This window comes from Eriocheir sinensis, chromosome 33 (genome assembly GCF_024679095.1).
Source record: "Eriocheir sinensis breed Jianghai 21 chromosome 33, ASM2467909v1, whole genome shotgun sequence".
Lineage (NCBI taxonomy): Eukaryota > Metazoa > Arthropoda > Malacostraca > Decapoda > Varunidae > Eriocheir > Eriocheir sinensis.
This window is the reverse complement of record NC_066541.1, coordinates 5,130,553-5,156,135: the sequence shown is the minus strand read 5'-3', so window position 1 is coordinate 5,156,135 and position 25,583 is coordinate 5,130,553. Positions and strand designations below refer to the sequence as shown.

The following is a 25,583-nucleotide window of genomic DNA, read 5'->3' as shown; positions in this document are numbered from 1 at the left end:
ATTATACGCATTACTGCGTGTTCTCACAACTTTTAATTTACGTATTTTATCTATATCGAGCTTGAAAATTCTTTTAATCCATTTTAAATAAACTCAATTAGGTAGGTTCTAAGGACCTTGGATCATTTTAGTCATTCTTTTCTGCACTACCTCGAGGGAGTCTATATCCTCTCTGTACAGAGGTAACGAAACTCAACAGCATAAACCAGATGAGGCCTAACCAGTGCCATATGCAATTTAAGGAAAACTTATAAGCTCCGGTTGCTTGCGTTTCTCCAATATAAACACAATAAACACAATTTGCGCGGTTTCTGGCGGAAATAGTGATTTCTTGGTCGAAGGTCTGAGCTTACACGCACACCCAAATCCCTTTCGCAGCTCGAGTGGTCAAGAAGTGTTTTATTTGATGTGCAATTACTTTGGAGTTATTTCTTCCCACAATAAGGACGTTGCATTTGTTGATGTTGAGCTGCATCCTCCATTTGTCGACCCACTCATACAGGCTATTTACTTCCTCCTGGAGTACTCAGCGTCGTTGTCTGAGCTGATTATTCTACCCATTTTTGCGTCAGCTGCAAACTTGCTTATGTTACTGGTTATACCGCAGTCAAGATCGTTTAGGTATGTGATAAACAGTAACGAACCCAGAAGTGATAGAACTGTTAGTTATGGCCATTTTTATAACACATTCCTATCTTAAATAACTCGTACTTAGTTTGAAAGGGATTTTAGTTTCTTACTGCTATGAATTCAGATTACCGGGTGTTCTGACTTAAGTAATTCGGATTAGAAGTCTTTTAGTGTAGCAAATCAAGTGTACTGATTGTTAATTTTACGATAAAAATGCTCTATATCTGTCTATCTACCCATCTATCTATCTCTCTATCTATCTATCTATCTATCTATCTATCTATCATCATAAAAGTTTATATAAGGTAGAAAAATAATTAACCTCAAACCTCACACTAAAGGCCGAACAGTCGAACACACACAAAAAAGAATAAACTCCTGATAACTGCTTCACCTTACCTTGCCGGAGTGCCAGCCAAGTGAAGTGAGCGAGCAGGGAGCGTCATGCATTCCTGCCCCACGCCATTCTCACGAGATGAGCCACTATCCACTCTACGACAGTAATATCCATGAGACTATCCATGAACTTGACTCCTTGTCTTCCTCTTGAATGCCGCTCCTGCAGAGACAACAGAAGCAAAGAAGTTATTTGTGTGTCTCCAGAGATGTCTTGGCGCGCACACACACACACACACACACACACACACACACACACACACACACACACACACACACACACACATACACACACATCACATCACATCACATTACAGCATAACACATTTATATCGTACGTGTGTAAGAGAGGTAACAAGATAGATGGATATATAGATAGAAAGAAAAAGAGGAAAATGCAATGACTTTATATATATATATATATATATATATATATATATATATATATAGATATATATATATATATATATATATATATATATATATATATATATATATATATATATATATATATATATATATATATATATATATATATATATATATATATATATATATATATATATATATATATATATATATATATATATATATATATATATATATATATATATATATATATATATATATATATACACACACACACACACACACATCAAAAGGACACGAGAGATGCATGTGATTCCTATTTTCCTCCTCCTCCTCCTCCTCCAATGAAGTGAGATTAACAGTTGTCACGCTTAATGTCTTTAACACTCGGCATCTTCAAGTGCTTCTTACGTTTGTTTTTATCTCTTTGTCCTCAATGTGTGTAGCACATTTTCCTCAAGCAACAGTTGAACAGTTGATAAAACTACACTATTATATTTACCAAAGCTGCAATTCATTAAAAAAATATGGAAATGTAGGAAAATACAAATTTCCTTTCCCCTTCTTTCTTCTTCTCTTCCTCCTTAGTCTTAGTTTTTCATCTTTTCTTTCTGTATCCTTCCTTCTTTCTCTCCTGTTTTGTTCCTTTCATTTTTTTTATTATGAATGAAACACGAAAAAAAATACAGAAGAGAAAAAAAAAAATCTTTATTGTATCTTGCCTTACACCCCCACCACTACCCACCCCCACACCAACCCACCCCCACACACACGCCCCCTCCTTCCTGCACCCCCCTCCTTTGCATCGGTCAGTATGTGTGTGTGTGTGTGGGGTCAGTTACGCGCCAGCCACGGAAGGGCGCGGAAGGGAGAAGAGAAGAGGAGAGAGGTAGGAGAGAAGAGGAGGAGAAGGAGGAGCAGGTGAGAGACAGAGGAGTTGCACAGGTGTTCTCACGTGTCTCGCCAGGTAAATCTACTCTCACTCTCTGCTTGTCTTGTTCTAATTTGTAACGCTTTCCTTTTTTTCGTGTTTGAATATTTTTTCCTTAATGTAGCGACATGACTTTGTCTTAATGAGATGGCATGGTCATATTTTTTTTTTTTTCTGTTTATCTCTTCATCTCCCAATCAAGACTTTTCCAGCAGTGCTTGAACATATTTTTGAATGGCCCCCCGCCCTACATGTACACACCTTTTTTTTTAACAAGAAAATATTCGTAATTACTTTTCTATGGCAAAAAGAATAAATAGATGTATAGATGGACGGATAAATATGGGGAACATTTAAATGTCTGGAAGTTCTTTCTTTCAAACACTACGACTGTCCAGCACTTGCCTAAAGTTACCCCCCCCGAGTGATGGTAACCTATCGCCTGTAGACTATTGACTTCGTGGGCAACGGAAAATAATGGAAACTAACCAAACCTGCCTGTCTGTCCCACTCTAGCAGAGTAACGTTCCGCCCGCTTAATTAATCATTACATCCGCATGTGCTGTTATTCGTGGTTAAGGCGGCGCGGCGCAACACAGAGCCAAACATTATATGAATACAAACAGTCAGACACGCCAGTCCTCGTCGACAGACCGACTCGGTCGGCTAGATTTCGATTGCCGATGAGTCGGTCTGTCGGCACCCTGCTACGGGGAGCCATTAGGCTAAGCCCGTGATCCCCCGCGCAGGGAGGGAGCATTATTACCCTCTTAACGGGCCGTCTTCGGACAAGGGCCCGTTCCCCTAGTGATACTAGTTGTAAATCTTTAACAACAACAAGAACATGACCGTGTGGGGGATTCTGAGTAAGAGTACCTTGCAAACAGTAACGAAAACGAAACTGCTCACATAAAAAACGAGTGCCTTCGAGAGAAACTGCATGACTAGGCTTGGACTTTGGGCAGCAAAACATTTGAAAATTTAGAATAATCACGAGATTTCGTAATGAACCCTCCGCTAGTGGATTATCAGTAGTAGTGTTTAGCAACAGGCAGAGTGACGCACCGCGAGTACCCAGCGGCAGTACAGGAAGGACATGCTGGAGGCCTCAAGACATGATCAAAGTCAGCACAGCAGATGACTTGAGCTGCACTGTTCCTGACCTGCCTGACTAACACCTGTGCGGAGAAAACACCGTTACCAGTGCGGCACGTTTGCGTTCTGGCTCACCTGTCAGTGCTTGTGGCTTCAAAGACCGAGCAATTATCCCAAAACACTCCGAAAACGCATACACTCTGGGCGCCGGAGTTGATCACGCTCAGTGTCCCACGCGAGCCTGTGTTTTGGTGTAAGACGAAGCTGATTGGCTGGCGAAGAAAGACTCATTGTGATTAGTTAACGCCACGGCATGCCAGCCAATCCTATTATTTATTTTGTTTTATTATTATTCGTATTATTATCTATAGAAGTTCCAAAAGTACATCATTATCATCAGTAGTTGTAGTTGTAGTTGTGGTTGTTATGTAGTAGTCGTAGCAGTGATAGCAGAAGTTAAGACAAAAGGAAGCAAACAGTTAATGAAATACGACAGACGGATCATGGCCGAGCACACCGTATCTGTAGCATAAAAAAAGAGGCATCCTGCTCAGGCACTTGATACCCCCGCGTTGAAGGAGAAGTCATGGGAAGATGGAAGTTATGATACACCACGAAACTATACACAACCAAAAGCTATATACACGAAGTTATTTACACCACGAACCAGCAAAGAAAAGTAGAGGTATATAATTGTTGAAAATGAAAAAAAACTTACAGGGCTACAGTTCATGAATACTATAGATTAGCTCACTACTTTACGTGTAGAAATTAGTCATTCATATAGACAGACAGAAAGGCAGACAGACAGACAGAAAGGCAGGCAGACAGACAGACAGACAGACACACAAAAACATGTACGCGCACATGCTTGACAAATACAGTACAAGGTCGTCTCAACACACACACACACACACACACACACCACTCCGTGGCGCAACTGGTTAGAGTGCTGCGCTGCCAGGCTTCATAGCCTGACAGGGCGGCGGTTCGAGCCCGCCGAGGCCGGATTTTTTCCGTTGACTAGGAATGGTTACTCTCCCCCCTAGAACAAGGGGAATGGGGTGTGTGGTGTGTGAGGTCCTGACAGTACCCAGAGATTCACTAAGGAGCACTTGCTCATGTCGGGAGGGTACCTGCTGGCGATTACGAGTCCAACTCGTGATCAGGCCGTGGGGGTGAATTACACACACACACACACGCACAGACATATCACAGCATCGCACATTTATATCTTGCGTGTGTATGAGAGCCTAGTAACAAGAGAGAGAGAGAGAGAGAGAGAGATGTAATGATATTTGTTATGTTTACGTCGAAAGAACACAAGAGTGCATGTGATTATTCGCTACATCCTCCTCCTCCTTCTGATTCCAAAGAACCCAGAGAGTCGAGAATGGAGGAAAGGAAGAAAGGCAAAGAAAGGGAAAAAGGGAAGAAAGGAAGAGGGGATATCAGACGTTCATCAGACAGTGCACGGAGGAGGCTAAGGAGGAGGAGGAGGAGGTGGAGGTGGAGAAGCAGACACAAGCAGCAAGCAAGCAAGGGTGGCAGTAGTAGGGTGTATATAGGTCATAAGAGAGCAGAAGGAGGAGGAGGAGGAGGAGGAGAAGGAGGAGGAGGAGGAGGAGGAGAAGGAGGAGGAGAAGGGTGCCTAAAGCTTCGACTCTTGCAATGTGTCACTCTCCTCTCCCCCTCTCTCCCTCTCCTTCCTCCCTCTCCTTCTTTCTCCCCCTCTCCCTTCCTCCCTCTCCCTTCCGCTCTCTCGTTCTTGCACAAACACTCGAGACGTTTTTGCAAGCACAGCCAACACCTCTTTTTGTTTATATAGCTTCTTTGTGTATTTTAGGCTCTATTTCCTCGTTGGACTATTGCTAACGTGTGTTCCTGTAGCCAGGTCTTTATAAGGGTTCCTGTACGTGTATAGTGTCTTGGATAAGGATCTTGGGGTATGGTGCCTTTTCTTACTTCAGCGCGCAGATTTTTTTTATAGGAGTAATTTTTTGAGGCTTCGTGTATCTGAGTTCGCAGCGACGGCAAGGATCCTGAAGAACGAATTGATCAAAGAGAGAGAAAGAGATAGAAGCAAGAAGGATGAAGAACGATTGAATGAGAGAAAGGAACGACAAAATTAGAGACATTTAAAATAGAAAGATGGAAGAACATCAGACCATAAAATCATAAGAAAGGTAAAGGGGTTATCACACTGAGCAAATTTTCCGTGGATCTTCAGTCAAACCACGATTTCGGCTGGCGTGGTTCTCATATTTCCGGGGTTTTCTGACGTGTCCACGATCTTCCAAAGCTACGGTAGATTTCACCAAAGGACAACGGTATTACTCACCATCATCATCAGCAACAATAACAAGAAACAAATGAGAACCACGCTAGAGGAAATCGTGGTTTGACTGAAGATCCACGGAAAATAAGCCCAATGTAATAGCCCATTAAGTCTATACAAGGCATCCTGTAAACCTAACCCGGCCTACCGTCACTACCCATGAACTGATGCATCTTAACTTTTCTTGAATTGTATCGGAAAAAGAAAAAGAAAGAAAAAAAGAAAAGTCAAGCAGCCGAGACCTTCACTCCACACAGAGGGTCAAGTTGAAGTAAGCACTGACCTTCCCCCCCCCCCCCTCTCCCCTTCCCCCTCCCCTCTCCCTTTCCCCCTCCCCCTGCACCTGCTCTCCCCCTTCTTCTTCCCTCCCTCTTCCTCTCCCACCAACCCTCTATCTTCTTCCCCTCTACTTTCCTACCTTATTCCTCTCCTCCCTCTCTCCATATCCTCTCCCCCTCTACTTTCTTCTCCTCTTCCTCTCCTACTCTCCCATCCTCTCTTTCCTTCCTCCCCTTTTTCTCTCCTACCTTCCCTCTCACCCTCTCTCTTTTCTCGCCCCCCCCTCTCCCCTTGCTTCTCTCTCCCCTCCCTCTCTTTCTCTTACCCTCCCTCTCTTTTTTCTCCCCTCCCTCCTTCCCTCTCTTACCCTCCTTCCATTTTTCTCTCTCTGTACCCAATCTCTTTCCTCCCCACTCTGCTTCCTTTTCCTCTTCCCCTCTCTCTCCCTCGCTATGTCATTCTATTTTCCTTCAGTCCTCCTTCCTCGCCTTCCTCTTTTCTTCCATTCATCCTCTTTTCCCTCTTTTCCTTTCCCCTTTCCTCTCCCTCCATTTTTTCCTGCCCTTCCTCCCCTCTCTTTTTCCTTCTCTTTCTCTCTTTTTTTTTTTTTTTACTTCCTCCTATTTCACATATCCCCTCTATCCTTTCTACCTCCCCTCCTTCCTTCCTTCCTTCCTCCCCCCTCCTTCTCTACTTCCCTCTCTCCCTTCCTACCTACCTCTTCCCTTCCTCTTGCCTTCTTTCTTGTCACTCCTTCCCTCTGTTCCTCCTTCTATCTCTTCTTCCCTTCCTCTTTCCTCTTCCCTTCCTTCTTTTCACTTCCGCCCTCCTGCCCTCTTTTCCTCCTTCCCCTTCTCTTTCCCTTCCTCCTTTCTCTTCCCTTCCTTCTTTTCATTCCTACACACCAACCCTTTCTTCCTCTTTTCACCTCTTCTTCCCTTCCTCCTTCCTCTTCCCTTTCTCCTTCCTCTTCAATTCCTCCTTCCCCTTCCCTTCCTCCTCTTCCTTCTCTCCCTTCATCCTAGGCGCCAGTGTTTGCAGGCGACAAAAACAAGTCAGCCAGTCTCAGCCAGTTGGTCTGTTTGTCAGTCAAGAGCAAGACGTATATGTGTGTGCGTGTATGCGTTTGTGAGTGTGTGCGTTTGTGGGTGGGTGTGTTGCCCTCAGCGAACTTGCACACAGACACACAAGCAGTACGGTAAATTCGTGTGCTATACCTGTTCGTTTTCGCTGTATAATGACTGAAAAATACGGTACTAAAACGCTGAAGTGACTGAAGTGTGTTGTTTCGTATATGTGTGCGTGCATTCGTATATTTGTGAGTTTAAATTACAACGAGAACGTCCTCCTACATATCACCTCATCCTCCACTCTCTACTCCTCCACCTCCTCCTCCTCCACCTCGTCCTCGTCCTCGTATGGATTATAACTATCGAAGGAGACGTTGTGCTGATTTGAAGACATTTTTAAGAGTGCTAAAGATGCAGATTTGTGGAGAAAAACTTCAAATGCTCAGCCTCCTCTTGAAGACTCCGAAAAGAACGAGTGATAGAGGGAAAAATAAGTTGTATATAAGAAGGGTCAAGGAAAACGAAGAGGGGACGTGCTGATTGTATATTACCTGTTCATGAAAAAGGAGGAAAACTGAAATAAAGAAACACTGAAGAAAAGGAGAAAAACTGAATAAAATAGAAGGGAAACAAAATAAAAAAGAAGGAAAACTAAATTAAAAAGGATGAGGTAAACTGAATAAAAAGGAGGACACTAATTATAAAAGGAGAAATACTGACGAAAAAGGATGAAAAATAAAAAAAAGGAAGTAAACTGAATAGAAAAGAAAATAACTTATTGAAAAAAACAGATGTGAATAAAACGGAGGGAAACTGAAAGAAAAGGAGGAAAAGTAAATAAAAAAGGAAGAAACTAAATAGAAATGAGGAATACTGAAGAAAAAGGAGGAAAAATAAACAAAAAGAAAAAAAATGAATATAAAGAAAGGGAACTTACTAAAACAGATAAGAAAACTGAATAAAACGGAGGAAAGCTGAAAAAATGGAGGAAAACAAATGAAAATAAAAAAAATTGTTAAATCTTCTATATTTTAAGCAGGCTACGAAAACAGTATTAATGGAAAAGAAAAGTATTTATGTAAGTTTGGTCAATGAAAGACAAAGAAAGTAGAAAACGAGTGAAATCTACTCTATTTTGAGGAACTAAAAAAGAAAATGATGTATAGAGGGAATAATATAAAGAGGCGACGGAACAAGTTTGAACGTACGTACGTGTCGAGTTCATGAAGCAAGAGTCGAATAAAAAGAAAAATTAATGAGAAGCAGCGTGGAATGACTTGTACGTTTTCAAACAATAATGAGAAAACAACAACAGGAAAAACAACAATAGAAAGATCAACAATAAGGAAAAACACAAAGAACAGCAATACGAAAAAAAAATGAAGAAGGACGGAAAACAATGCAGCAAACATACAGCAAAAATACAACAACAAATACAATATTAAAAATGGAAAGGACTACAGTGTTTCCTAGTGTCCAAAGACCTGTTGCAAGGAACAACAAAAAACAATAGCAAATAGTAAATAAAACAGAAAATGATAATCCAGTGAATAAGAAATGCTAAAAATTATGGAGACAAACAATGAGTATTCAAAGTAAGTTTAAAAAGGCGTGAGAGAGAGAGAGAGAGAGGAGAATAATAATAATAATAATAATAATAATAATAATAATAATAATAATAATAATAATAATAATAATAATAATAATAATAATAATAATAATAATAATAATAATAATAATAATAATTTGTTTCCACTGGACGTGGTTATTCTGCTTCAATCACGATGACATTGGAGAGTACATAATTACAATCTTATACATAGTTATTAAAAATAATGTGTACAGTAAAGTGCAGACGTGCACGCGTACAGATATACATGCTTATGCTTACACACACACACACACACACACACACACACACACACACACACACACACACATTTACAAATACATTCCAATGAATGTAAATACATATATAGCTATATATTTCCAGTACACTTTGCAAATACAGACAGTGATGTTAATTATGGATTAGTAAGTAGATATTTCTTTAACTTTAATTTAAAATGGAGTACGTTATTTGTGTACTTTATGTCAGTAGGTAACTTATTAAAATTTTTAGGGCCGTCCACACTTAGCGCTCTGGCTCTCGAGTCTGTATTAGTTTTAGGGTCAAATAGATGTTGTTGTTGTCTCGTGCTGCTATTTGTCATGCTGTCAACAGTTGGGAAAGTTAAGAAGTCTGGGTAGTGGTGGGTGACTTGTTTACAGATCATAGCTGCTCTCCTCAGCGTAATTTTATTTTTATTTTTAGCCATTGAAGTTCATTTAGTATTGGTGTGACGTGATCATACTTCCTGGCTCTGCCATCTGCAACTTTAGCTGCAAAGTTCTGCATAAACAGAAATAGAAAATGCAAAGGCTGGCAAACTGTGAAAACAAACGAATATGAAAGGAAACAAATAATAGTGTGTGTGTGTGTGTGTGTGTGTGTGTGTGTGTGTGTGTGTGTGTGTGTTCTCCTTTGCTCCTAGCTTTATCTGTTTATCTCTTCACACCAATACAGATAAGAGAAAAAATATTTAGAGCAGAAATCGGGAAAAACAAAAGGAGAAAACAAAGACATATGGGAAGAATAAAAGTAACTGGCAGTGATGAGAACAGAATGACAAGACATAAAGGGGGAAGAGGAGGAGGAGGAGGAGGAGGAGGGGGAGGAGGAAAGAGTTGATAGGACTCTCCACTTACAAGCAGCAAAAACATGAAAGCATTTAGTCTAGTCAGTCTCTCTCTCTCTCTCTCTCTCTCTCTCTCTCTCTCTCTCTCTCTCTCTCTCTCTCTCTCTCTCTCTCTCTCTCTCTCTCTCTCTCTCTCTCTCTCTCTCTCTCTCTCTCTCTCTCTCTATCTATCTATCTATCTATCTATCTATCTATTTAACTATGTATCAATCCATCTATTTTCCTCTTTCTTTTCCTCCTCATCGTCGTCGTCTTCCTCCTCTTTCACCTGTTCATTTTATTTTTTCTTGAACTTTCCTCCTCCTCCTCTCCCCCCCCCTCCTCCTCCCCTCCTAGTCTCACACCTTTACCTGTCTCACTGCCTCCCTACCTGCCCTCCCACTTGTCTTCACCTCTCTCTGTCTTTCCCCTCTACACCTTGTGGAGTCAGGGTTCGCTTCTGCTGTCTCCTAGTGCTGCGTTCGGTCTGGGGCAAGAAAATGACCTAGACAGCAGCAAAAAGACTTCAAAAACAACAACATGACCCGAAGTAGTAGTTAGTAGTAGTAGTAGTAATGGTAATAGTAGTAGTAGTAGTAGTAGTAGTAGTAGTGATTTAGTGTCAGGTAGTATTAGTGATATGGTTGGATGCCACAGTCATTAGCGAACAGAGTTGGGGCTAATGACCTCCAAGCTATGGAGCCCTCCATGATTATGTGTCGGGAAAATAAACATGGGTGGAGGTATCATTTATGTTGTGTAGTAGTGGTAGTAGTAGTCGTAGTAGTAGTAGTAGTGGTAGTAGAAACAGTAGTAGTAGTAGTAGTTGTAGTAGTAGTAGCAGTAGTAGTAGTTTTCACTTAGGTTTAACATTAAATAAATAGAATGAAAGATAAAGAAAAGACAGAAGAGAGAGAGAGAGAGAGAGAGAGAGAGGGAAGGTTTGAATGAATGAATGAACGCGTGAATGAAAGACGGGATGAATGAATGAGTGAACGAATGGATAAATGAATAGGAGGTTGAAAGCTAAATAAAAAGGAAAACGTAAAAGACGGATTCCTATAAAAAAAAAATAATAATGAACAAAAAAAAATAGCTTTGAGGAAACTTAATACGAGAAAAAAAAAATTCAGACAGATGAGACATGAGGTAGGCAGATGTGAGTGAGTGTGTGTGTGTGTGTGTGTGTGTGTGTGTGTGTGTGTGTGTGTGTGTGTGTGTGTGTGTGTGTGTGTCGATTCATGTCCTGCCCAACAAACGCAGAGGCAGCAAACTCTCTCCTTCTCTCTCCTGGTGCGGCACGTGGCTCATTAAAACACCTGCCGCCATCAACACCTGTCAACACCTTTCATCACCACCGCCACCACCACCACCACCACTACCATCACAGCCACCACCACCACCACCACACCAACGCAAAAACGACTTTGCCAATTTGGTTTCACAGTTAAATGTTTTCTATACGTTCTGCATTGCTTCTTTGCCGATCATTATTTATTGTCCCTCGAACTGATTATTAAACACAACCGTCGTATTCATCCCCGGGACATCATTCAACATATCTGTAATTCTCTCTCTCTCTCTCTCTCTCTCTCTCTCTCTCTCTCTCTCTCTCTCTCTCTCTCTCTCTCTCTCTCTCTCTCTCTCTCTCTCTCTCTCTTTTTTTTTACAGTGAATGAAGGAAGGAGCTCAAGGGAAAAAAAATGAATTGAAAAAAAAATCGCTATGCGCTGCTCCTGGTAAAGAATGTAGTGATGAGGTTGATTATTCTTCCTTACATCTTATCGTATTACTATCCAAGCACTATCAAAGTATCATTCGGCTCATAAAACTACCCATGGAAATACCCACAACCTCTACGAAAGAATGATCAATTTTTTTTTTTTTTTTTTTTTTTTTTACAGCAAAGGAGACAGCTCAAGGGCACAAAAAAGTAAACATTAATATAAAAAAGCCCGCTACTCGCTGCTCCTAAAAAGAATCCAAAGAGGTGGCCGAAAGATAGGTCAGTTTCGGGAGGAGAGGTGTCCTGATACCCTCCTCTTGAAAGAGTTCAAGTCGTAGGCAGGAGGAAATACAGATGAAGGAAGATTGTTCCAGAGTTTACCAGCGTGAGGGATGAAAGAGTGAAGATGCTGGTTAACTCTTGCATTTTGGACAGTATAGGGATGAGCATGAGTAGAAAGTCGAGTGCAGGTTAGCAAGTTCAGAAGAGCAGTCAGCGTGGAAATATCGATAGAAGATAGAAAGAGAGGCAACATTGCGGCGGAATTTAAGAGGTAGAAGACTATCAGTATGAGGAGGAGAGCTGATGAGACGAAGAGCCTTTGCCTCCACTCTGTCCAGAAGAGCTGTGGAACCCCCACCCATGAGAGGCATACTCCATACGAGGGCGGACAAGGCCCTGTATATGGATAGCAACTGTGCAGGGAGAAGAACTGGCGGAGACGGTACAGAACGCCCAGCCTCGAGGAAGCTGATTTAGTAAGAGATGAGATATGAAGTTTCCAGTTGAGATTTTGAGTTAAGGATAGACCGAGGATGTTTAGTGTTGAGGAAGGTGATAGCTGGGTGTTGTCAAAGAATAGGGGAAGATTGTGTCGAGTGGATAGGTGGAGAAACTGTGTTTTTGAGGCGTTGAAGGACACCAGGTTCTTCTTGCCCCAATCGGAAATAATAGTAAGGTCTGAGGCTAAGCCTCCAGCCTTGAGTCGTTAAGTTCCTGAAGGGTGGGTCTTCTATTAAAAGAATTTGAATAATGCAGAGTGGAATCATCGGCGTAGGAATGGATAGGACAGTTCGTTTTGGAAAGAAGATCATCAATGAACAACAGAAAAAGATTGGGAGATAGGACAGAACCCAGTGGGACACCACAGATAATAGATTTAGGGGAAGAACAGTGACCGTCTACCACGGCAGAAATAGAACGGTCAGAAAGGAAACTGGAGATAAAGGTACAGAGAGAAGGATAGAAACCGTAGGAGGGTAGTTTAGAAAGCAAAGATTTGTGCCAGACCCTATCAAAAGCTTTTGATATGTCCAGCGCAATAGCAAAAGTTTCACCGAAACGGCTAAGAGAGGATGACCAAGAGTCAGTTAAGAAGAACGCCCCTTGCGGAACCCATACTGGCGATCAGATAGAAGGTCAGAAGTGGAAAGGTGCTTTTGAATCTTCCGGTTAAGGATTGATTCAAAAGCTTTAGATAGACAAGAAAGTAAAGCTATAGGACGGTAGTTTGAGGGATTGTCACCCTTCTTAGGTACAGGCTGTATGAAGGCATACTTCCAGCAAGAAGGAAAGGTAGATGTTGACAGGCAGAGGCGAAAGAGTTTGACCAGGCAGGGTGACAGCACGGAGGCACAGTTTTTAAGGACAATAGGAGGCACTCCATCAGGTCCATAAGCCTTCTGAGGATTGAGGCCAGAGAGGGCATAGAAAACATCATTTTGAAGAATCTTTATAACAGGCATAAAGGAGTCAGAGGGGGGATGAGTAGGAGGAATATGCCCAGAATCGTCCAGAGTGGAGTTTTAGAAAAGTTTGAGAGAAGAGTTCAGCCTTAGAGATAGATGAGACGGCAGTGTTGCCGTCAGGACTGAGGAGTGGAGGGAAAGATGAAGAAGTGAAGTTGGAGGAGATGTTTTTGGCTAGATGCCAGAAGTCACGGGAAGAGTTAGAGAAAGCAAGGTTTTGACATTTTCTATTAATGAAAGAATTTTTGGTTAGTCGGAGAATAGATTTGGCACGATTTCGGGCAGAAATGTAAAGTTCATAATTAGCATTAGTTTGAAGGCTCTGGTACCTTTTGTGAGCTACCTCTCTATCATTGACAGCACGAGAACAAGCGTGATTAAACCAAGGCCTTTTAGCGTGAGGAGTAGAGAAAGAACGAGGAATGTATGCCTCCATTCCAGAGACAATCACCTCTGTGATGCGCTGAGCACACAGATGTGTGTGTTCACCTCTCAAATCAAATGTGTGTGTTCACCTGTCAAATCAAATGTGTTTGTTCACCCGAAAATCAAATGTGTGTTCAGTGTTCACCTCTCAAATCAAATGTGTGTTCACCTCTCAGATCAAATGTGTGTTCACCCAAAAATCAAATCAAAATCAATTGCGTCTCTTTTGGCCTCTCGTTCTTTCTGCTTTTGTTCGGGGCAGCGTCTAGAGGGCTTTTTGTTGTTGCTGTTGTTGCTTTTGTGTTTGCCCTTGAGCTGCCTCCCCTGCTGTAAAAAAAAAAAAGCCCTAAAAACGTTTGAGAATGAGGACCCAAGCATCACAGACCATGCAGCGCTACGTAAGTCTTCCATTATATGCTGCATGGCTGTATAAAGAGAAGGAATGTTGTCTCAGTGCTCAGAAGGGATCGAGGAACGAGTAGGAAAATAGGAGAGGAAATAAATAGAATGTGTTATTACTTTGGACCGTGAAAACTGTACTGGCTGGAGGAACAGAGCTAAAGACAAGGGGCTGAGGTTGGTATTCTGAGACGACCCTGCTTCTCACATCAACAATATCCAAAGGCCAAAACGGAGATCAGTCGGGTTCTAATGAGTGTTTTGGTAGGTTCATGGTAAAGAAGAAGGGTCAAACTACCACCAGGGTTATTAACTACCTCTGGAAAGGCCCACAACTCCTATGAAAGCCTTGTCAAATATGTGTGCTTGGGCGAGGAAGTGTTAAACAATCCGGCTATTAGGCTACGCAGAGTAACGAAGCTTGTCACCACCACCACCACCATCATCACAACTCACCTCATGATAATAAAAGAAAGTTGTACTCTCTCTCTCTCTCTCTCTCTCTCTCTCTCTCTCTCTCTCTCTCTCTCTCTCTCTCTCTCTCTCTCTCTCTCTCTCTCTCTCTCAATCAATCTATCTATCTATCCATCTATATATATGTCTATCTGTCTACCTCTATCCATATATCTCTCTCCCACGGACCAGAGTACCAAGAATAACAGAACAAACCTCTCTCTCTCTCTCTCTCTCTCTCTCTCTCTCTCTCTCTCTCTCTCTCTCTCTCTCTCTCTCTCTCTCTCTCTCTCTCTCTCTCTCTCTCTCTCAAGCTTAGCAGGATGAAGAAAATGAAGGCAACCACCACTCCCACCTTCACCACTATTCTCCCCACCACCGCAACCACCATCAGACGAGACCTGGTCCACTTGCTGCTGCTATTGATGATGATGATGATAATGACACTGACCTCAGAGGCACACCAGCAGGAGCCACTGAGGGAAAATCTCTGCTATCCTCCCAATGACAACATACCGGATGACTTCCAGCTCAAGCCTAACTGTATGGTTCCAATCCTCGAGGAGCTGTGCAAGAATAACACTCCCGAGGTGGACCCGCAGGAAATCGGACCTAACCGTGAGTTTTTTTTATTATTATTAACTGTGAGGGTTTTTTTTGTGTGTGTGTTTATGTGGTGTTTGTGCTCGTGTGTTTGTGTTAACGTGTGTGTTTGTGTTTGTGGATTTAAGTGTTTTTGTGTTTCAGAAGCGGGGGGAGTTGCTTGTGTGTTTGTATGTGATAGTCCACCATCTCTTGCCGAGGTCAGAGAGCCTGTGGCAAAGTTGAGGGGTGGAAAGGCACCTGGTATCTGTAACATCAGTGCGGAGCTGCTCAAAACTGGAAGCGAGGCCATGACCCGCGGGTTGCATGCGGTCTTGACTGCCGTTTGGCAGTCTGGGACCATTCTTCCTGACTGGAAAAGGGGGCTTGTCATCCCTATCTGGAAAGGGAAAGGGGACCGTCAGGACTGCAACAGTTACCGTGGTATTAAACTGCTCAGTGTGCCAGGTAAGGTGTTTACCCACCTATTGCTGATGCGAATTCGTAGCCAGTTGCTGAAGTTGCAGAGACATGAACAGTCTGGGTTCACGTCTGGTATACTGGGATACTGACAATATCCCAACGCTTCGCGCACTGGTGGAGCGCCGACGTGAGTTTCGACAGGGGATGCTTGCAAGTGTTTGACTCTGTGCATCGCGAGGCACTCTGGGATCTCCTGCAAATCCGTGGGATTCCTGCAAGAACTATTGGTTTGATGACTGGCCTGTATTCTGGAACTGAGAGTGCTGTGAAGTGTGTGTGGGGGCGGGGGGGCGGATTTGTTCAGCTTTTTTCCTGTGAATGCAGAAGTGAGGCAAGGCTGTGTCATTGCCCCATCGCTTTTCAACACGTATGGACTGGGTACTAGGCAGAATTGTTCACCAGAGTCATTGTGGAGCATCCGTTAGCAATACCAGGGTCACCGACCTTGTTTTTGCCGATGATGCAGTAATCCTTGTGGAGTCGCTGGAGGTTTTGGTGTTAGCTCTCGAGGCACTGCACGAGGAGGCGAAGCCCTTGGGACTTTATGTCTCCTGGGTCAAGACCAAGGTACAGGTGTTTGGAGGCTTACTAGATAAAAGAAGCCATGAAGTCCTACGGCGGATTGGCTTGGCCCACGGTGTTACGGATTCGCTCAGCATGAGTATGTGTCGTTGTCGATACCTGTGTAGAAGGACAAAGATCCGGATCGTCAAGTCCCTTGTGCTCCCTGTCTTACTCAATGGCTGTGAGACATAGACACTAAATAGGGACTTGTTGAGGCGGATTGATGCCTTTGGTAATAAATGTCTACACAGAATCATAGTATATCGCTGGAATGACTTTGTGCCAAGCCAGTAACTATTCTATGAGATTGATTCGAAGCAAGGAGGCCTATTACCTGCATAGTCCGTTAACGCCAACTCCGGCTATACGGCCACGTGGCACTTTACCCAGAAGATGACCCTGCTCATCAGGTTGTTTCTGTAAGAGACAACCCTGAGTGGAGGAGGCTAAGGGGACGCCCACAGAGTTCGTGGATTGAGCAAGCCGATGGAGGCCCCCACGATGGAAGGGGGCCTGCTTGGAGACTTGCCGGGAAGGATACCCAGACTTGGCGTTATCGGGTGGGCGGCGACGAGCCCCCCGGCGTATGCCCCCATTGATTTTTTTTTTACAACAAAGGAGGCAGCTCAAGGGCACAAAAAAAAACAATAATGAAAAAAAAAGCCCGCTAATCGCTGCTTCCATAAAAGAATCAGAAGAGGTGGCCAAAAGCAAGGTCAAATTCGGGAGGAGAGGTGTCCTGATACCCTCCTCTTGAAAGAGTTCAAGTCGTAGGCAGGAGGATATACAGATGAAGGAAGATTGTTCCAGTGTTTACCAGCGTGAGGGATGAAAGAGTGAAGATGCTGGTTAACTCTTGCATAAGGGGTTTGGACAGTATAGGGATGAGCATGAGTAGAAAGTCGTGTGCAGCGGGGCCGCGGGAGGGGGGGAGGCATGCAGTTAGCAAGTTCAGAAGAGCAGTCAGCGTGGAAATATCGATAGAAGATAGAAAGAGAGGCAACATTGCGGCGGAATTTAAGAGGTAGAAGACTATCAGTAGGAGGAGGAGAGCTGATGAGACGAAGAGCCTTAGCCTCCACTCTGTCCAGAAGAGCTGTGTGGGTGGAGCCCCCCACACGTGAGATGCATACTCCATATGGATTTATTGATTATATGTGTGTATGTTTTTGTTTATATGTTTACGTGCATGTTGGTGTGTGCTTGTGTATGTGGTTGTGGTTGTTCATGTGTTTACGTCAAGTTTGTCTGTTTGTATGTTTGGTGTGTGTGTGTGCGTTAGCTTGTCTGCCTGTGTGACGGAACTAATTAAGGTGTTCATGTTATAAGGCTCCTTTAAAGAAAATGAGAATGCTGACCCGTTTTTCTCCTCTCCTCCTTCCCTCCCTTTACCTCTCTTTCTGATCGTCTCCCTTTCCTCCTTACCTCCGTCCCGTCTTACATTCCTAAACCCTTCCTTTGCTCTTCCTCATCTTCCTTAACCTCACTTTTTCCCTTTCTTCCCTCTTTGCCTTCTTACCCTCCTTAACTCCCTGCCATCTCCCTCCTCTCTTCCTCAACCACTCCCTTCCCTTCCTTCCATCACTTCCTCTCTTATACTCCTTCTTTCCTTTCCTCAATCGCTCCCTTTCTGCCTCCCTCTTCCACCCTTTCATTTTCGTTCTCTGCATCAACTGTTCCCTTCCATCCTCTTCTCCTTCTTATCATTCTTCTTTCCTTCTTCCTTCCATCCATCCATTCCTTCTCCCCTCGTTTCTCTGACCCTCTTTATTCTCCGCCTCAACCTCTCCTTTCCATTCTTTTCTCCTTCTTCTCCCTCTCTCCTTCACTTCTCTCCATGTTCTCTCCCTTCTTCTGTCTAACACACCTCATCTTCTCACCCTTCCACTCTTTTCTCCTTCTCTCGTCCTTTGCTCCCTCTTTTCCACGCCTTCTCCATTTCTCTTAACTCTCCTCATCCTCTCCTCCTCCTCCCTCTTCTTCTCCCTCCTTTTCTCCCTCCTGTTGTTCAATATTGTTCTCCCTTTTATCCCTCGTCTGTCTTTCCCTCTTGTTCTTTAATCTTGTTCTCCATCTTATCTTATTCCCTTTCCTTCTCTCCCTGCGCCCCTCCCTCCTCTCCATCTGCACACACGCACACACACACAGAGAGGTTTGACAGGGGGCTACCTCCATGCAAAGGCGCCAACTGTAGCATCGATTGCCTTCACTACACCTTCTGTTACCGAGACCTGGAGATGAAGATTGAGAATGTGAACACGAACGTGCCGCAGATGGAGGTCGGCACCTTGGATGAAACTCTCAATATCAACCCTTTTTGCAGCAGGTAAGGACACAGGTGACTTGGGGGCAGTTTCTCGTTCCTAGGCTTTCATTTTTTAAAGGCAAAGGAAGCGGCTAAAAGGGAAAGAAAAAAATAAACCCCAAAAGCTTGTGGATGAATGGAACAGGCTTGACGGTCATGTGGGTGCCAATACCATAGAAACACTCATGAAGGGGTTGGATAAATTCATGGATAGTGAGATAAGGTTAGGGTTAGGCTTAAAGGAGTTGCCTTGTATAGACCTAACGGCCTCTTGCAGACTCCTTAGGTTCTTACATACTTATGCTCTTATGTTTCTATAGTAGAGAATAGAATCGAGTGGACGGAGAAGAGGTCAGTTTCGTATTTCTTAAGAGACTTTACAGTATTAGAAGGAAGGTGATGATGAGGATAGGGATGATAATGAGAGAGGCAATGGTTAGGGTGGTGAAGATGACTAACTAGACTAAATGACTAAAATTAATGACAAAAAGGATGACTAGAATGGAAATAATGATGATGAAGATGAAGATAATGATGATGAGGAGGAGGATAGGGATGATAATGAGAGAGGCAATGGTTAGGATGATGAAGATGACTAACTAGACTAAATGACTAAAATTAATGACAAAAAGGATGACTAGAATGGAAATAATGATGATGAAGATGAAGATAATGATGATGAGGAGGAGGATAGCGATGATAATGAGAGAGGCAATGGTTAGGGTGGTGAAGATGACTAACTAGACTAAATGACTAAAATTAATGACAAAAAGGATGACTAGAATGCAAATAATGATGATGAAGATGAAGATGATGATGATGAGGAGGAGGATGACTAACTAGACTAAATGACTAAAATTAATGACAAAAAGGATGACTAGAATGCAAATAATGATGATGAAGATGATGATGATGATGATGAGGAGGAGGAGGAAGAGAAGGAGGAGGAGGAGGTCAGTAATAGTAACAATATACCCTTTTAAATAATCACTATTGCCACCATCACCATCAGTGCTATCACCACATCCTCTACCCTCCTCATCACCACTGCCATCACCATCACCACCACATCAGTCACTATTATCATCCTTATCACCACATCATCACCACCCCCACTACCATCATCACATTCAATACAAACATCCCTAACACCACCTTGCAATGCTCACCACCACCACTATCACCTTCACCATCATCACCATCACCACCACTACCACCATCATACACACACACACACACACACACACACACACACACTACTATTATCATTACTCTCGTCACCACTACTGTAACTGTCTATGCCTTCATCATCACCATTACCACAATCACCACCGCTATCACCATCATCATCACACACATACACACAACGCTACTATCATTACTATCATCATCACCATCATTATCATCACCATCATTACCATCAACATCATCACTATCATCACCATCACCACCATCATCTTTGCACCAGCCGGACTTTTATATTTCTTTTTTTTTTAACCCTCTTTACGGGAAAAACAAAACAAAAATAAATCCTCTTGCCCCACCAGGTACATCGTAAATATGAACAAGACAGTAATCAGGAATGCGGGCGCCTCCTGCTGGGGTCAACTCATGTGTACCTGCGGCATCTGCTGCGAGACTACTAACAAGGTAATGACTCTTGTATTTTGGGCATCTACTTTGTGTATTTATAAAGGACGGACATGTAGTGGACTTCCCTTTTCCCTTTTTCTTTTTTCTCCTTTTCTTCCCTCCATTAACTTCATTTTTATAGGAAGAACTTATAGCGGGCTTCCCTCCTTCCCCCCTTCCTTCCTCACCTCTCTCTCTCTCTCTCTCTCTCTCTCTCTCTCTCTCTCTCTCTCTCTCTCTCTCTCTCTCTCTCTCTCTCTCTCTCTCTCTCTCTCTCTCTCTCTCTCTCTCTCTTCCCTCTCCTTCATTATTATTTCAGAAGTAGAACTTATAATGGTCTTCCCTCCCTACCTCTCTTCCTCCCTTTCTCTCTCTTTGCTCCCTATGTTTTGCTTCTTTTTGCAGGAAGAACATATAGTGGACTTCTCTTCTTTAATCCCTTCTTCCCTTCTTTCTCTTCCTTTCCCCTTATAGTTTGTTTATTTGTATATAGAAAGAACATGGTGAGAGATTTCTTTGGGTTTGTCAGTTTTTTGTTCTCTGTCTCTTATTTAATTGGTCTACTTTCCCGCCAAGATCATGCAACCTTGCCTTACCTTACTCTACCCCTTTCCCTTGCCTTTCCTTATTTTGCCTAACGCTATTCCTTCAGTAAACAATAAAACACCCAGCTTCTTTATAATTTCCACCCTCTGACCTTGACAGCGTTGTTCATTTGTATAAGCTCTACACTCGACCTTCGCTTTGTTTAGGTTAGCTTCGAATTAAGCCCCTCCCGCTTTTCCGTAAACTGCATGTCATTGGGCAGTTCACAAGCAAGCCACGCCCCTTCTCCAGCTCAGGCTCTGTGTGACTGGGGGATGTCAGGAGAGGTTAAATCGTACTGGTGGTGGCTGTGCTAGTAACTGGGACTTCTTTAGTTAACTAGTTTGAATGGTGTGTAGCTTAACAAACAAACAAAACATTCATCATACTTTCATAGTTAATCTGAACGGTGTGTGTATGTTAACAAACTAACTAACCAAACATCCCATCCACCATACTAACCACACCTTCCTTCTTCCCTAGGGCTGCCTTACTAACCCCGGGCTACCAATAACACCGCATCACAACCATCATCACCAACACCACAACCACCACAACCACAATCATAACCCCCACAACCACCACTACCAATTACAACGAATTCACCACCCCCTCCAGTCCTCCTTTATCCACCCTCTACCTCCACCTCCACTTCCTCCACCACCGCCACTGCTTCTCCCTCCTCCACCTCCACCACTTCCACCACCGCCGCCACAAAGGATAAGAGACAGACTCCGTGCTCTTCTTAGGCTCCTCCCGAGACTTAATTTGTCGAATGCTAACAGGGTAAGTTTCGTGAAGAGGTGTGTGTGTGTGTGTGTGTGTGTGTGTGTGTGTGTGTGTGTGTGTGTGTGTGTGTGTGTGTGTGTGTGTGTGTGTGTGTGTGTGTGCAATTCACCACGGCCTGATCACGAGCTGAACTCATCATCGCTGTGATGTCTTACAGATGAAAGTGATAACAACGATGCTGGAGGGGACCTACAGTGACCTGCAGAGACACCTACAGGGCCAGAACAAGGTGTGTGAGAGAGAGAGAGAGAGAGAGAGAGAGAGAGAGAGAGAGAGTGCAAATGTAAGTATATTCTAAAAAAATAAGTGAATAATATCTTTGTAAACTTGATGTAATTAGTGAGTCAGACACACACACACACACACACACACACACACACACACAAGCAATGACGTGATGCCTAACCATTATTTTGTTTTCCTCTCTCTCTCTCTCTCTCTCTCTCTCTCTCTCTCTCTCTCTCTCTCTCTCTCTCTCTCTCTCTCTCAACAGCCCCTGAGACCCAGAAGGCCGACAATGCTGAACGCCACGCAAGGGACGAGGATAAGGGCAATGATGGGTGGATATAGATACGTCGAGGGGTAACCACTGGAGGATGCAAGGATGCGCACTCGACGAAGGATACACGACGAAGGATACTCGACGAAGGATACACGACGAAGGATACTCGACGAAGGATACACGACGAAGGATACTCGACGAAGGATAAGCCACGATGGATACTCATTTTGCGACTAAGGATAATGAGCAGCGTAACCAGATTATCGTACTCAGAACATTGCTTTTATGAATGTCAGACCCAAAACTGTCGTACCCACACTAATAATGATATCCCATAAAAATTACTGTGAAAAGCATAGGTATTGATTTTTTCTTTGCATTAGTTATGGGTCTGAAACAGGAAAATACGATATCCTATGTACGATAATCTGGTAACATTGACAGTAAAAATACGATGAATGATAATGATGAAGAGAAGAAGGAATGATAGTGATAAAAATATGGAGGAAGAATAATGATAAGAAAATGGAGGAAACATCATGTGACTAGAAAATGGTTGTACAATGAATAATGATGATGAAAACAATAATGATAATGACACGAAGGATTAATAACTATAAAATTATGGAGGAGGAAAGGATTTATGTGCCGAAGGAAAATTATTGTTTGATGAATGGATATGCTATGATGAAGGATTATGATAGTAAGTGATTGGACAGACAAAGAGGTAAATAAAGGAAAAAAAGATGAACACACAGACAGAAAAGAAAGATGAGTGACAAAAAAACGCGACCAAGAGATGAAACAAGGTATGAAGGAAGGAAATATAAGTATGCAGGAGGAGGGAGAAGAAAGGGGAATGAAGGAAGGAGTAATTAGTTCAATAATGTAGGAAGGCAAATGTGAAAATGCATATATGTTAAGTAATGCAATTGTGAAGAATCCAGATAATCTATATTAATGTCTCTTGTTAATCTTTTCTCATTTTCTCATATTCTCTAGTTTCTCTGTTTTCTCTCTTATTTCAATGTGAACTTTTTTGCTGATATTTTCTTTACCTCTTTCAACCTATAGTTATTTTCTTTCTTTGCGCTGAATGTGGCTAGTCTCTCTCTCTCTCTCTCTCTCTCTCTCTCTCTCTCTCTCTCTCTCTCTCTCTCTCTCTCTCTCTCTCTCTCTCTCTCTGAAAGAGAGAGAGAGAGAGAGAGAGAGAGAGAGAGAGAGAGAGAGAGAGAGAGAGAGAGAGAGAGAGAGAGAGAGAGAGAGAGAGAGAGAGAGAGAGAGAGAGAGAGAGATTTACATAAAAGAATCAGACCACACAGACCCCATGGTCCAGACTAGGTGGTCTGTCCTAAACCTAAGTTATTCTACATTAATCAGATGGCTCCAAAACTTTGTATTTTTACTCTAGTTAATATCAAGTTGAAGGAAGTGTCGGTCGAGCTTGTTTTTAGAGGAGTCAATCGTGTTACACTGGACCACTGAAGGTGGGAGCTTATTCCATTATCGCACTACAACGTTGGTGAAGAAAAATTTGGTGCAGTCTGAATTTACGTATCTACATTTAAGTTTTGTGCCATTATTCCTCGTTCACAAAGTGTCATCGATCATAAACAATTTTGATTTGTCCACATTCGTGAGCCCATTAAGTATTTTAAAACATTCGCTCAGTTTTCCTCGGAGGCGACGTTTCTCAAGAGAGAACATGTTAAGGGTGGAAAGCCTCTCGCCGTAGGGTTTGTTGCGCAAGAAAGGGATCATTTTTGTTGCCCGACGTTGAACACCTTTTAATTTAGCAATGTCCTTTGCATGGTGGGGAGACCAAAACTGTACCGCATATTCCAAGTGGGGTCTGACTAAACTATTGCAGAGCGGAAGTATTACATCTTTATTTTTTTAATAAAAAGTTTCTTTTAATGAAGCCCAACATTCTGTTCGCTTTATTTGCTGTATCGATGCATTGCTGTGAGAATTTGAGGTTTGACGCGATTTTGACCCCCAGACCTTTGACGCATTGAACGCTTTTGAGTTTGACGCCGCGCATCTCGTAATCGAACTTCTTAGGTCTTGTTCTAACTTGAAGGACCTGGCACTTGTCTACACTAAAGGGCATCTCCCATTTATCCGACCAAGCTGAAATTTTATGCAAATCCTCTTGGAGGGTTTGCCTGTCTTCGTCAGTGAGAACCGAGTTACCAATCTTTGTGTCGTCTGCAAATTTACTAATGAGATTATTGATTCCAACATCCACATCGTTGATGTAAATAATGAAGAGCAGTGGGCCAAGAACCGAACCCTGAGGGACGCCACTAGTGGCAGGCGCCCACTCTGAGTTAAATCCGTCGATCACCACTCTTTGTTGTCTGTTGCTCAACTAATTCGCGATCCATTGGTGTACTTGACCGTCAATACCTATTTGCTTTAATTTATAAAGTAATTTATGATGTGAGGGGGTACTTGCTTTCATTATCATTATAACTATGAGAAGCTCCGGTCTCTCTCTCTCTCTCTCTCTCTCTCTCTCTCTCTCTCTCTCTCTCTCTCTCTCTCTCTCTCTCTCTGCATCTGTTTATGAATTTATCTATCTATTTCAGTCACACATGCCTTTATGTAAACTGGTTGTGCACAAATATCTAGTCTTTAGCTTAAGTCATCAGTCACCAGTCACCGGTAAGTCACCAATTAGTCACCAGCTAGTCGCCAGTTAGTCACCAATTAGTCACCAATTAGTCGCCAGTCCTTCCCCAGTACCTGAAGAAACTGGTGTTTGTGGCCTACTAGTTCGTCTGTAGTTGTTAGTCTATTTCAATTAAGCAGTGACTGGTAGGTGAGGGATGTGACTGGACTCATTGCGATATCTACCTGGGCCGTTGGAATACCTGTTATCAATCTTCAACTCACAAGTAAAGGTGTGATTTGTGTGTTCGTTTTGTGATGTGTTTCGTTTCATTACGAAAAGGTGAACCAAATTAAAAGTCACGTCTCTATATTATTAGTCATGTATTTAGTTAGGCTTACTACTACTACTACTACTACTACTACTACTACTACTACTACTTCTACTACTACTAGTAGTACTACTACCACTATTACTACTACTACTACTACTACTGCTACTTCTACTACTACTACTACCGTACCAATTCTGCTACCACTACTACTACTACTTCTACTACTGCTACTACTACTACTACTACAACTACTACTACTACTACTACTACTACTACTACTATTACTACTACTACTACTACTACTCCCACTACCACTGCTACTAGCTATGACAATAATAATAATAATAATAATAATAATAATAATAATAATAATAATAATAATAATACCCGCACCTATTTTTTCTTTCATTACCTTCAAGACAGGTAGGCCAACAGGTAACGTTAATTAGTGAATGACAGATTGATTAACACAATTGCAAAGATTTGCATATTTACCGTTTTCAATTAAATAAAGAAGTTTAGTTTATACCAATAATCTAATTTTCATTAATTTACATTCCAAACTGTTGATCAATCAATCCACAGGCAAGTTCGTAGTATTCCACTAATGCTC

General features: G+C 42.5%; 1 protein-coding gene across 9 annotated transcripts; it reads left to right on the top strand.

Annotated features, from left to right (window-relative positions):
* Positions 1-2,244: 2,244 nt before the first annotated feature.
* On the top strand, positions 2,245-23,171 carry LOC127006610 (uncharacterized). Of its 9 annotated transcripts, none has more exons than XM_050876701.1 (8): positions 6,890-7,236; positions 8,148-8,703; positions 14,897-15,195; positions 18,355-18,532; positions 20,059-20,161; positions 21,212-21,514; positions 21,675-21,746; positions 22,011-23,171. In XM_050876701.1, the coding sequence occupies exons 2-8, from the start codon at positions 8,666-8,668 to the stop codon at positions 22,101-22,103; spliced, it is 1,086 nt and encodes a 361-aa protein (XP_050732658.1). In that variant the 5' UTR covers positions 6,890-7,236; positions 8,148-8,665; the 3' UTR covers positions 22,104-23,171. The 9 variants fall into 9 exon arrangements, 8 of the variants coding, with proteins under 8 accessions (XP_050732664.1, XP_050732665.1, XP_050732662.1 ...); XM_050876702.1 differs by having other exon boundaries at positions 7,119-7,166; XM_050876707.1 differs by lacking the exons at positions 6,890-7,236; positions 8,148-8,703 and adding an exon at positions 2,245-2,316 and having other exon boundaries at positions 14,892-15,195.
* The last annotated feature ends 2,412 nt before the right edge of the window (positions 23,172-25,583 follow it).

Excerpts from the sequence above, each read along its gene's own strand:
- LOC127006610 (XM_050876701.1), top strand. The coding sequence starts at position 8,666 with ATGCTAAAAATTATGGAGACAAACAATGAGTATTCAAA. Across the intron at positions 8,704-14,896 it reads ACAAACAATGAGTATTCAAA|CAGGATGAAGAAAATGAAGG; the intron begins GTAAGTTTAAAA and ends TCTCAAGCTTAG. Across the intron at positions 18,533-20,058 it reads ATCAACCCTTTTTGCAGCAG|GTACATCGTAAATATGAACA; the intron begins GTAAGGACACAG and ends TTGCCCCACCAG.